The sequence below is a fragment of the Ursus maritimus genome, unplaced genomic scaffold (genome assembly GCF_017311325.1).
Source record: "Ursus maritimus isolate PB19 unplaced genomic scaffold, ASM1731132v1 scaffold_7, whole genome shotgun sequence".
Lineage (NCBI taxonomy): Eukaryota > Metazoa > Chordata > Mammalia > Carnivora > Ursidae > Ursus > Ursus maritimus.
This window is the reverse complement of record NW_024426885.1, coordinates 69,459,271-69,471,903: the sequence shown is the minus strand read 5'-3', so window position 1 is coordinate 69,471,903 and position 12,633 is coordinate 69,459,271. Positions and strand designations below refer to the sequence as shown.

General features: G+C 45.1%; 1 protein-coding gene across 1 annotated transcript in view; it reads left to right on the top strand.

The window, feature by feature from the left end:
- PCNX2 (pecanex 2) overlaps positions 1 to 12,633 on the top strand; it is a 291,473-nt gene that overhangs the window by 128,364 nt on the left and 150,476 nt on the right. The window contains exons 16-17 of the mRNA XM_040624241.1: positions 6,452 to 6,561; positions 7,578 to 7,674. Coding sequence (XP_040480175.1) covers positions 6,452 to 6,561; positions 7,578 to 7,674 — 207 coding nt within the window. The remainder of the gene's footprint in view (positions 1 to 6,451; positions 6,562 to 7,577; positions 7,675 to 12,633) is intronic.

Here is a 12,633-nt window from a genome sequence, read left to right as displayed (position 1 = left end):
CTCTTTCCCTATTTTCTGTCTGGGCTCTAGAAACTGGATAAAAGGGATCTACAAAAATCATTTTTCTTTTTGCCTCATGGAGAAGGACTAAAGGTCAGTTTTAATTTTTTTCAGGAAATGTGATTTTTACTGCTGTTCTTAGTCCTCTTATGTATCTGCCATGGTCTGAATGTTTGTGTTCTTCCAAAATTCATTAGTTGAAATCCTGGTGTTCAAGGTGATGGTATTAGGAGGTGGGGGTGTGATTGGTGCTTAGGTCATGAGCCCTCATGAATGGGACTAAAGCTTTTTTTTTTTTTATAGGATTTTATTTATTTATTTGACAGATAATGAGAGAGAGAGAGAGAGAGCACAAGCAGGGGGAGAGGCAGGCAGAAGGGGAGGGAGAAGCAGGCTCCCCACTGAGCAGGGAGCCTGACTCGGCACTGGATCCCAGGACCCCGGGATCATGACCTGAGCTGAAGACAGATGCTTAACTGAGCCACCCAGGTGCCCCAGGACTAATGCTTTTATAAAAGAAGTCCAAGAAACCCCCTCACCCCTTCCACTGCGTAAGGACACAGCAAGAAGGAGCCAGCTCTGAAGGAAAAGTAGGTTTTAGCCAGATACCACATATGCCGGTGTCTCCCTCTTGGATGTCCCAGCCTCCAGAACCGTGAGCAATACATTTCTGTTCTTTATGAGTCTGATATTTTGTTATAGAGCCCAATTGGACTGAGACAGTAACTTTGTAAAGATTATAGTAATATATTTATTGAGCATTTTATACTGGCTACTCCAAGTACCTTACACATAGTATTTCATATAATATTTACAACAAGCCTAGGGCGTGTGCACTATGAAATTATCTTAGATAAGGAAACCGAGGCTTTGTGGCTTGCTCAGTGTCTTAGTGCAAATAATCGGCAGAGTTAGGGTGGAAGAGCCCCACGCCAGAGCCCATACTTTCCGCTACTGTTGGGCACTGCACAAGATGGACCTCCTGTGTACTTGTAGTACTTAGCAGATCTGTGCCATTCCCCTTCTTAGGTCTGCATTATATCGTAAGGAAGTAACGTTTGCATTGTTTCCATCCATATTTATTAAATGCCCTTCAGGGCCGGGGGCTCACCCGAGGTTCTGGGACCACACTGGGGTAAGGCAGATGGGTCCCTGCTGTCAATGGGCTGGGCCCAGTGGAGGGATCAGATGTCAATCAAACAGTCACGCAGATTCGTAATCACAGACTGAGACAAATGCTGGGAAGTAGAAGGAACAGGGACATCGCTCACCTCCCACTCCACTGTTTCTGACTCGGTATTTTTACTTTCCACTGGCTTTTCTACCGATTGCTATTTTAGTAGGTAAGGAGGGAGGGTCCCTCAGTACTGACCTTTCCTGTTTGTCTTGGAGAGATTTCCTTAAATCGAGCATAAATGAGAGAAGATTAGGTAAGGGATATTGGGCGGGTAAAGTAGGTAAACTTGATTGTTTAAATAGATGTAGTTCGGATTTGATTTATTGTCTGTGAGGACGATGGTCCTCACATCACGGGTACTCCTTCTTTTCCAGTTAGTAAGAAACTGACTCTGACACGCTCCTTTGCAGTGGGCAAGGCCGTTTCAGACCTCATTAGGTCATTACAGCAATACTTCAAGAAGGGTGCTGTTGTTAGTTCACAGAAGAGGAAGCTGAGGCATGGAGAAGGGAAGGACCTTGCACAGAATCATTTCTTCCACGAAGTGATGAGCCTAAAATCACTTCCTGAGCATGCTTGTTCCCTTGACCTTTTCTCTGTTCCATGCACTGATGGTGATTTCCATGGTCGTGGTTACTAAATCCTTCTCAGAGTGATTTTTCCCCAGAGCATTTGCATATTTATGGGCTGCATGTAAAAGGAAAGCCTCTACCTTTACAAAATTGTGAATTAAATACACAGCATAGACAAATGCAGAGGAATTAATGGAGGGAAGCAGAATTTTGCAGGTTTTTCCCTTTGGAAAACTTTTTGTGTTTGTTTTTGCAACAGCCCAATGTGAAGCCCTAGGTGGGTGGCCAGAGCAGGGAGCGCAGGAGTGTTCAGGAGGATGGACGAGGGCAGCTCCGTCTGCACATAGGCGCCCAAAGAGCTGAGAGCTTGGCCTGTCTAGAAGGCTCTAGAGAAGGACCACATACTCCTGCATTTCTTCTGTGCAATTAAAAGCCACTCCCTTGACTCACTTGAGCCCCTGCTTCCTGCTCGGTGAGTGCCCCGAGCCTCCGTCCCGGGCTCGTCATACCTTACTGCAGCCTTCTTCCTCCCGCGTCCCTGTGCCCGCCCTCCTCCAAGTGTGGCACACAGCAGGGGCCCGGACATGTCTCACGAAAGAAGAAAGTGCTCAAACTACAGAATAACTTTTCTGTTATCAGGGCTGCTGTTTGAAGGAAACATGAGGTCGAAGGTCACAGAATCCCCTTTCCTCCGAGAGTCTAATTACGCCAGTGGCACTTCACTGCCTGGTCCACATTTGATCTAAGCTACTTAATTTCTTCACCCTTTTTTCTTGCTGAAGATTCCTTTCCGCACAGGTCACAGAGAAGGGACCGATGTAATCATGAAAACTGACACCTCGCGCTCACTCACTCACGGGCACATTGATGTCCTGACATTTGCGCCAAGTGCAGGGGGAAAGAGCTGCAAGGCTGCCCCCCTCGGGAGACCATTCTAAGCACGACTGTAGCCAGCGGCTCTCAGACGAGGGACCAAGTCCTACCCATGCCTACAACTCACAGAAGTGAGATATCTTAAGTGTTGAAGTACAAGTGTTTAAAGGTGTTTTTGACACACAGAGGACAATTCCAGTCTGCCTGGGAGGAGGGACTTCTTCCAGCACCAGGCAGGTGGGACTTCTTATACTGGGTACTGAAGCATGGGTAGGAGTTCACCAGGTGGAGGAGAGTGGAGTAGGGCCAGAGCACAAGAGCCCTTTGTGCAGACGGAGCCCTGTGTGTGAAGGCAGGAGGGATGAAGCAAATATCTTTATGGATTTGCAGCTGTGCAAATTCTAACCGTGAGGAATGAGGCTGAAAAGTTGGGCTGAGATCAGATGCTAATTGGCTTATGTAGTTTCCTGTGTGGTAGATTTATTTGGTAGGCAGTGAGGAATCACTGGAAACTACTGACGAAGGGCATTAATGCGGTTGATGTGCTTTTTAGGTGAGGAGGACCTTTCTTTGGCCATGTGGAGGACAAAATTGGAAGGGCTGTGGAGTGGGGGAGCAACGTGGAGGCTGGTGTTCAATCCTTCTGCTATGAAGCTATTAGCAGTAGAACTGGAAAGAGGGAGGCTGTGGAGGCTTTACCCAGTGAGATGCAATGGAAGAAGGGAGGACAGGGGTTGAAAATGTAACAGTGACACGTGAGGATCAGCTGACTGGGGACAAGGGAGAGGAAACATCTCAGGATGGCCGGCTTTCTGGCTCAGAGCACTGGGTCTCAGTCGTCGAGTAGGGGCTGCATTGGACCCTCCTGTGTCAAAAACTTTAAAAAATAGCCTGGGGTACGGAAGAGTTCCCTTGCAGCCACTCTGGAGTTGTATTGTGTCCCTTTTCTAAAGAAGAGGAAAGTAACCCAGTGCTCAGAGATGTTGAGTAACATAGCCAAGGCCACACAGCTCCTCTGTGGCAGGACTGGGGTTCAAATCCAGGTCGGCCCACCTTGAAGCCCACCCTGTGAGGGGGTGCTGCCCCCATGGGGAGGTGCCCCATGTGAAGGAAGCTAGGGGGTCACTTGCAAGGCCAGGCTGGCACTGATGGCAGGATAGAGATAGTGGGGTGGCTTGCAAGGGTAACTGGGTAAAGGGGGCCTTTTTTATTTTTTCAAGATGTCAGCAAAAGCATTTTTATAGGCAAGGCAGAAGGAACCAGTGCAAGAGAGGATTCCATTTCCTCCAACAAGGGGAGGTCTGTGGAGTAAGAGGACTTTGTGGGTGTGAGTGTAGGGCCGGCCTGAGGACCGAGGCCGGGATCCTTTCCCTTGGACACAGGAATCAAGGGCTTTGTGGCAGAAAACTCCAAAGGGAGCAGAGAGGAACTGAGGATGGGAATTCCTGGCAAATTGGTTGGGAAGGCCAGGAATCAGGGAAGTCTCGCACTTCCGGACGCTGGGAAAGTTAGAGCAGCGCGCTAGGAGTTGGTCTGAGAGGCGGAGGCCGCTTGCACGAGGGCTGTGTATGGGGCTGGTCAGTGTCGCCTCCCACCTGTCCAGCCGTGGGCTCAGCGGCCCGCTCCACGGTTGGTCTCACTTCCCTTCCAGATGCTGCTCTCCCAGGCTGCTGGACCCTCCCCCTGGGGGAGATAAAGAAATGCATTTTAATTTCTACGAAAGTGAGGCCCGTGAAAACAACACCGCTCCCTCTACCAAGTGTGACTCTTGCTTCTCCGGCATATTTTAGCAGTCACAAGTAGAAAACCAACACGGGTGACTCATCCATTTGTATATTTCATTTTAAGCCGAATGAGCAACTCCTGCGTCTGCGATGAAACACATGGTGAGCTAAAGGATCGTAACCTAGAGAGAAAAGCACCCAAGTCCTGTACTAGATTTGGCTTTCGGAAGGCACCAGTGCATTCTGTCGATGGTCATGGAAAGGCTGAATGTGTTGCAGGTTTCTATGTTTGTGTTGGAGGGCGTGCCAGGTATGGGTGGACAATTGCGGGGTCCTGGGCCCCCCACACTGCTCACAGTGGCGACACGTATTGTCTGCCCTCTTCTCCCTTCCACCCCGAGTACAGAGTATTGATCTCTGGTGTCTGTATTGCTGTCGTGTTAAACCTGAAGTGTCGGGTTCTTATCATTTCAAACCGTTGTCTTTCTTCAGGGGACTGTATTTATTTTGTACCTAATTTCATTCAGTCCCCTGGTTGATCTCTTATGCCACGTCTATGTGTCGTATACCTTTTTAAACCATTGATTCAATAAACACTAGGAAATGCAATTCTTATCATTATTGTTATAATGAATTCAGAGGCGGCAACATACGTTAAATGTTACATCTTATAAATCCTAAACTTAATTTTGGAAAAGATTAGGTAAAAAATATTCTCAGAAAAGATTACATAAATAGACTTATAAACACGTACCATTAGTTTGTAATGTCTCTACCCCATCCTATCCCATGTCAGAGTCAATGTTTGTAAGGCAAGGGAAACAAAAGCAAAAATGAACTATTCGGACTTCATTAAGACAAAAAGCTTTTGCCCAGCTAAGGAAACAGTCAACAAAACCAAAAGAAAAAGGAAAGAACGGGAGAAGATATTTGCAAATGTCTTATCAGGTAAAGGGCTAGGATCCAAGATCTATAAAGAACTTACCAAACTCAACACCCAAAAAAACCCAAATAATCCAGTCAAGAAATGGTCAGAAGAATGAACAGACACTTGTCCAAAGAAAACACACAAATGGCCAACAGACACATGAAAAAATATTCAGCATCACTTGGCATTGGGAAAGACAAATCAAAACCACAACGAGATACCACCTTACACCAGTTAGAATGGCCAAAATTAACAAGACAGGAAACAACAAATGTTGGCGAGGATGTGGAGAAAGGGGTGCAGCCACTCTTGAAAACAGTGTGGAGTTTCCTCAAAGAGTTAAAAATAGAGCTACCCTACGACCCAGCAATTGCACTACTGGGTACTTACCCCAAAGATAGAGATATAGTGATCCGAAGGGGCACCTGCACCCCAACGTTTATTGGCAATGTGCTGTGGCAATGTCCACAGTAGCCAAACTATGGAAACAGCCCAGATGTCCATCAACAGGTGAATGGGTAAAGAAGATGTGGTCTATATATACCGTGGACTATTACTCAGCCATCAGAAAGGATGAAATCTTACCATTTGCAACGACATGGATGGAAGTAGAGGGTATTATGCTGAGCGAAATAAGTCAGTCAAAGAAAGACAATTATCATATGGTTTCACTCAGATGTGGAACATAAGAAACAAAACAGAGGAGCATAGGGGAAAGGAGGGAAAAATAAAATCAGACGAAATCAGAGAGGGAGACAAACCATAAAAGACTCTTAACCATGGGAAACAAACTGAGGGTTGCTGGAGGGGAGGGGGTCGGGGATGGGGTAACTGGGTGACGGGCATTAAGGGGGGCACGTGATGTGATGAGCACTGGGTGTTCTATGCAGCTAATGAATCACTGACCTCTACATCTGAAACTAATAATATACTGTATGTCAATTCATTGAATTTAAATAAAATAAGATTAAAACATTAAAAAAAAACCATGTTTGTACATGAGCAGGCAAGGCTTCTGTGTGACCCTCAGGCGCTGGTACGTCCACCGGCAGTAGTCACAGGACATCATATCCATCTGGCTGGACCTTGGGGCCGCACACCTAGTGTTTCATAGGTAGTGACCTCACGGTTTGCACCGCCCCCTGGAATGACTTGGTATCTGATGTCTTTTCCTTAGGAACCGTGGAGCACACAGCACATCCCGGCGCTGTTTTCCGCCTTCTGTGGCCTCTTGGTTGCGCTTTCCTACCATCTGAGCAGGCAGAGCAGCGACCCCTCTGTGCTCCTGTGAGTAACGGGCACACAGCCGTGCCTGGTTCCCACAGCCCGGCCTTGTCACAGAGGGGACAGGGCCCTGCAGTGCTCTGAGTGGTTGGACTCCTGCTGCTCACCTAGCCAACGCCTGGGGGAAGGTGGGAGAAATGCAGAACAGACCAAACACTACTGAAAATCAAGGGTCAACTTTCAGCAAACATTTCACCTTTGCTCTGCTGCTTTGGGAGTAAAACACGCAATGCCAGGAACAGAGGGCTTGGGTGAACAGTGGGCGAAGCTCCCACCTCAACGAGGGTCCTTTCTGGGTCCATTAAGCAGAAGGGTTGTGTTTTGTTCTGTTGCTTTGTGTTCCCAACACGGCGGGGCCCTCTGGGTTCAAAGTGAGGTTCGCACCTGCATTTAAAATACATTTAATAATCATCTTCAGTCACTTGAAATATGCTTTCCTATCTTCCCTTCAATCTTGTCTTTTAAATCTTTGAGAAATATGTGCTTTGGAAGTGGAAACGCTTCATGGGTTGCCAGAGTTTCTGGTACCAACCAAGTGAGCGTGATCAGACAATCATCTCATGTAATTTTTCCAAACTTACGGAAGATTTGGACTGAAGATAGTCGTAACTCGTTGGGGCCCTGAGAAACCCTCATTTTAGGCTGCCAAAATGAAAGGCACAGGAAATGGGCAAAAGTTAAATACGGTTTGCACAGCTTTTCCTATCAGATATTTTGCTGATGTGTTGAGTTTTGCTGCCATTTTTTTTTGAGGATGAAGCCCTGGCGGGCTGACCAAAACAGAGAGTCTCTGTAAGCTTAGCTGTTGCAGTCAGGGTGCCCGTACCCTGTACTTGACTCCTTTAACGAGGATGGAATCTGAAAATCAAAACAGGGTATTTGTGATGACTTGACTATTACGAACTCATTAAAAGAGAGAGCCCTTGCTTTTGCCAGGGGTCAGCCGAGGCGGTTTACCTCGAACATTGTAATATGCACGTATTTTTAAAAGTAAAAACTGTGCATTTGTTCTTTTTCAGGTCCTTTATTCACTGTAAATTGCTTCCTAAATTTTTACACCAAAACCTGGAAGAGTTGGCCGCGGACCCTCTCCCCAGGAAGATGAAAGATTCGGTGGTGAGATATTTGTGTCGTATAATATGTGTAAGGGTTTTGCTTAACATGGCGTGGAACTTGTGGGGAAAGCTCAGATCGTCAGCGGGGCTCCGGCTAGCCGGGAATGAGAGTCACCCATGCCTTGTCTCGGTCTACAGCTGACATGTGGACCATTGAGCTGCCTGGAGGGTGTGGACCCTTCCAGAGCCTCTCGAAGGCAGATTGCTGTACCTGCCATAAGCACTCCCTTGGTCCTCAGTTGCTGGCAGTTGCTTGGACATTGGAATGAAACAAGTTCAGTCAATTCCGCCCCCTGCTGGCACCAAGCAGCAGGCCGGCTCTGCACAAGTAAACCCTCCTCCAGCCTCCGCCAGGCTGGGTCCTGATGTGCTCCACGCGGTCCTTCCCATCCCTTCTGGCCTCAGCCTCATGCTGAGCTCAGAGTACTCTGCCCACGTTCAAGATTGATGTTTGCACAGCCTTTCGTAAGAGCCCTTGGGTTTTAAGACTTACATCTGGGATGTTGGAAAAGGGGGCAGCTGTATTGCTTGGAGTCCATGGAGGGAAAAGGAAAAAGTAAAATAAAAAAGAAAGAACAGAATACAAAGACTGTAGAAGAAGGATGCTCTTTGCCCACCAGGAAAATGGCTTGGGGGCTTTCAAACATCCTTTGAGTAGGTGTAACCTCTTTGGTACCAACTTCCAAACATTGCTCCTTTAAAAAGCAATTGCTCCTTGATTATGTAATCTCCCAATCATTTGTGTGTTGAGTTGGAGCGGTCTGCTGTTTCGAAGGCATGCTTGTCCTGTGTTTTTTTAGGAATGACAGATCAATAGAACAGCAGTTAATGACCCATTGATTGCAGGCTCCTCCAGCCAGGAGCGGCGGTCTCGTTTGGCTTGGTCTCCACAGTGCCAGCCCCTGACGCATAGTACATTCCATTGCATTTAGATGAGTTAAACTGCAGTCCGCAATTTTGAGACACTGTGCAGGACTCAGTCAACATGATAACATAGTAAAACATTCGTACTCAGCCCCCTGTGCCTTTGAATGTGGCTGCAGGGGAAGCTGAGGCTTGGAGGCCTTTTGCCACCACAAAGGAACCAAAGCTCGGTCACTATGAATAAGGGCAAGGTTCATGAATTTTAAAAGCAAAGGTATGTTTGCAAGCAAGGCAGTAGGTGAACCTGTGGGGCTGATGGGGTGGCAACTAAAAAAGGAAGAAGACATTTGACATTGAAGCGTAGCTCAGCAACCTGATCTCCGATGTTGACGCCAGGAGACTCGCAAGATCAAACTGACATTCCTCGGTTAGTTTCTCTAAAAGCCAGGGAACGGCCCGACGTCAACCCAAAGTTTGCCCGTGGATGTCTGAGGAAAACTGTTCTCCCCGGACGTTCCTTGATTTCATGAATGATGAAGAGCTTTCTGATTTATTGCACTGAAAAATAATGTACAAATAACGATGAAATCCGACAAGCAATTTGCTTGGCAGGTGCTGCTAGCATCTCATTAGCATAAGTAGATGCAGTGGGCTGGGTGTTGCCTTGGTCAGTTTTCATATGCTTTGAAACACTTCGTATAATGCAGACGCATAGCTCGTAGGTGATTTCATGTGATGTGTGTTCTTTGCTCTGAAAAGTCTTCTGGTCTAATGATAATATTTTAACAGGACTACCAGATTTAGTTTTTAGAGTTTGGTGCATAAAAGCTTTTGTGCCCTAGTGCAAGTAGAAGATTTTCCTTCTTGTCTCCGATTTTGTTTCTCTCTCTTTTCTTAAAGTTCACTTTGTGTGAGTAGCCCTTCAGGAGCGTCCTTAGATCAGGTTTCCAGCCCTTCCTCCTATTCCAATTCATTTGGCCTGTGATGGGGCCTGGGAATCTGCATGTTTTCAAGGCTGTGCCCACAGACTGAGCTTCCAGGGACCTCGATCTAGAAACAGAGATGCCCAGGGCTCCCACAATGGGCCTATACATTCCTGTAGGCACAGTGCCAACTACACACTACACGCTATGCATTAGCAAAACGCCGTAGTTATTAACAATGTAGCCTTTCCGCTCCTGGCTTAGTTTCCTCTAATCCACGGATCCTGGTCTTTCCGTTTCTATCCTCACTCATCCTCATCAATCGCTACCCTCTCCTCCCATTCAGATATGTTACTTCCACTGTATCTATTTTTCTCAGTTCCTAGAAACAAAAAGTAGACAATACAACAAAACAAACAAATGCCCTCGTTTTTATCTGTACAATTCAAACAGCTTCTTTTTAACCATAGGTTGTATCATCTAGGTTTTTCAGGGGCCATGCTGTCTAGATCTGCTGGGTTTATAGTGTGAGACCAAGACTTCTTGAGTTTCTTTTTAGGGTTGGAGCATGAAGTGCTGCATGAAATGTCACAATGGATTTAAAACGTTCAGTGTGCTAAGCACCAATATGTTTATTAGTGAAATATGCTTGACATCACCAATAAAGTAGGGAACCAAAACATTAATATTATTGAGTATTGTTTTGGAAGTTCTGGCCCATGTTAAGTCCTAAAAGAAAAACAACGTAGATTATTTTATTGTATACATATAGAATGCACAGAAAAGTTTATTAAAATCGACTATGATCAATATAAGAATTCATAAGTACTCCTAGAGACAAGGAAATTTAGAAAAGCAAGAACATTCTAACACATCAGAAATAACCTTAGAAAATGTAATGAAAACATGATCCTACTCACAATAGGAACAAAACATATGAATTGATAGTAGGAAGGATTTTAAGTAGTGTCAGAAATAAAGAAAATCACAGCAGTCTATTAAAATGTAAATGAAGTTCTGAATAAGTGGTGATAAATAGACATTACCTGATTTTGGACAGGAAGGCCGAGATTTATTAAATGCCAATTCTTTCTAATAAATTTATAGGTTTAATATCATTCAGAACAGTTCCAAAGGAATTCTACTCACAACTTGGGAAAATGATTCTAAGGTTCATTTAGAAGAATAGCCATTAATAATAGTTTAAAAAAAATCTGAAAAAGAAGAAGAAGAAAGAGGAACTTGGCACTTTGGGATTTAAGAGTATATTATAAAGATTGAGTAATCAGAAAAAAAAAATGAGATTCATCCCAGACTAGAGAATGGGATTAGTGAATCAGTAAAACTCAGAAAGGAGGCAAATTATTTATACAAATGTATTATGTGAAAATTAAATGTCACAATCAAGACTGGATTAATCAGTGTGTGGTGTTGAGGTCATCGTTTAGCAGTGGGAGGGAAAAAAGAATTTTATGTGCTGATCCCTCACCAGATACCAATGTAAGTTAGAAAGACTAAGATCAAATGAGACTTCTCCATCTCTGATACTATGGCAGGCTGAATTATTATAACCAAACTCTCTCCTGATAAAAACTCGAAAATTCAGAATAAAATTTAAAAAAAAAAGTCCTTCTTAAATGTGACAAAAAAACTGACAAAAGGGTAAGGAATTATTAAGTCATAGTTTAAGTACACAGAGGAACCAGGAGGACGCCGAGCAGGAAGCTTCTTTTCTGCTTCAAGGTCGTCTGCCCAGCCAGGAGACCCTGAGCCTCAGCTGTCAGCCCTCGAGCTGCGGGCAAGACAAACCAAAGCCCAGGGCTGCCGAAGTGCATGTGCAAGGGGAGACCATTTGCTCCTCGGGCTGGGACACTGAAGCCCTCACCCTCAGAGGGAGGAAGAACCACAAGAAACTTGTCCCATCCTCCTCAGTGCCAGGGGAATGCGAGCAGACCCACCTCAGTGCTGAACATAACAACAACCACAGAATCCTTGAGATGCTGTAGCCTGCCGCGGGTTTTCAGTCCAAGCCCTAGCACCTGCATGGCACAAAAACCCTAAATTTATGAATGGAGTTTGAAGTGGCCCCCAACTGGGAAAAAACCCTCATGGCAAAACAAAACATGAATCCTCTCGAGAGGATTCTTCACTCCTAGGCCTCCAAGTGTTCCCCAGACCAATTGTCTAAGGAAAATGAGCAGCTCTAAATTAAAAAAAAAAAAAAAAATTTTTTTTAAACTGTACAAGGAAACAAGGAAACAAGGAACCAGTAGAAACAGGTTTTCAATACTTCACAGATTGGAACTGTCAGACACAGATTTGATTTGATTTAATTTGATTTGATTTATTTTTAAAGATTTTATTTATTTGAGAGAGCATGAGAGAGAGAACATGAGTGGGGCGCAGAGGGCAGAGGGAGAAGCAGGCTGAGCAAGGAGCCCGGCTCAGGGCTCGATCCCAGAACCCTGGGATCATGACCTGAGTCGAAGGCAGATGCTTAACTGACTAGCCACCCAGACGCCCCCAGACACACATTTTAAAACAACTATACCTACTGCGTCTAAAGGAATAAAAGGTAAAACTTCTAGACAATAGAAAATATTAAAATGATCCAGTATGTTTGAAAGAGAACCAAATAGAGCTTCCTAAACAAAAAACAAACCAGAAAATGAAGCAGTTGAAGGAAACAAAACAAAACACACACAGAGACACACCGACGCACACACATGGGAGATTAGACACCTCTGATGAGAGAATTCGTGAACTAAGAGACAGAAGAAAGTATCCAGGGATGTCACACTGACTGAAAAAAAAGTAAGAAATACAAAATAAAGATGAAGACGTGTGAAAGAGAATAAGAACATCTAACATATATCTAATCAGGATTTCAGAAAAACGGGAGAGAGAGGGATCAGAGCATAGTCGATATCTGATGAGATCATATCTGAGAATCTACCAGAAGTGATGAAAGACACTGATCTGGAGATTGAAGCATCCCAGGGAATCACCAGCAGGGTCCAACAAGAAGGAAAGAATCCAGTGGGCAAAACACAGTGGAACTGCAGACACCAGACACGCAGACCATCTTAAAGGGGTCAAACAAAAGGAACGGATTACGTTCAAATGAATCACAAAAGGGAAAGCTACCTTATCAAAAGGAATCGTAGAAGGCA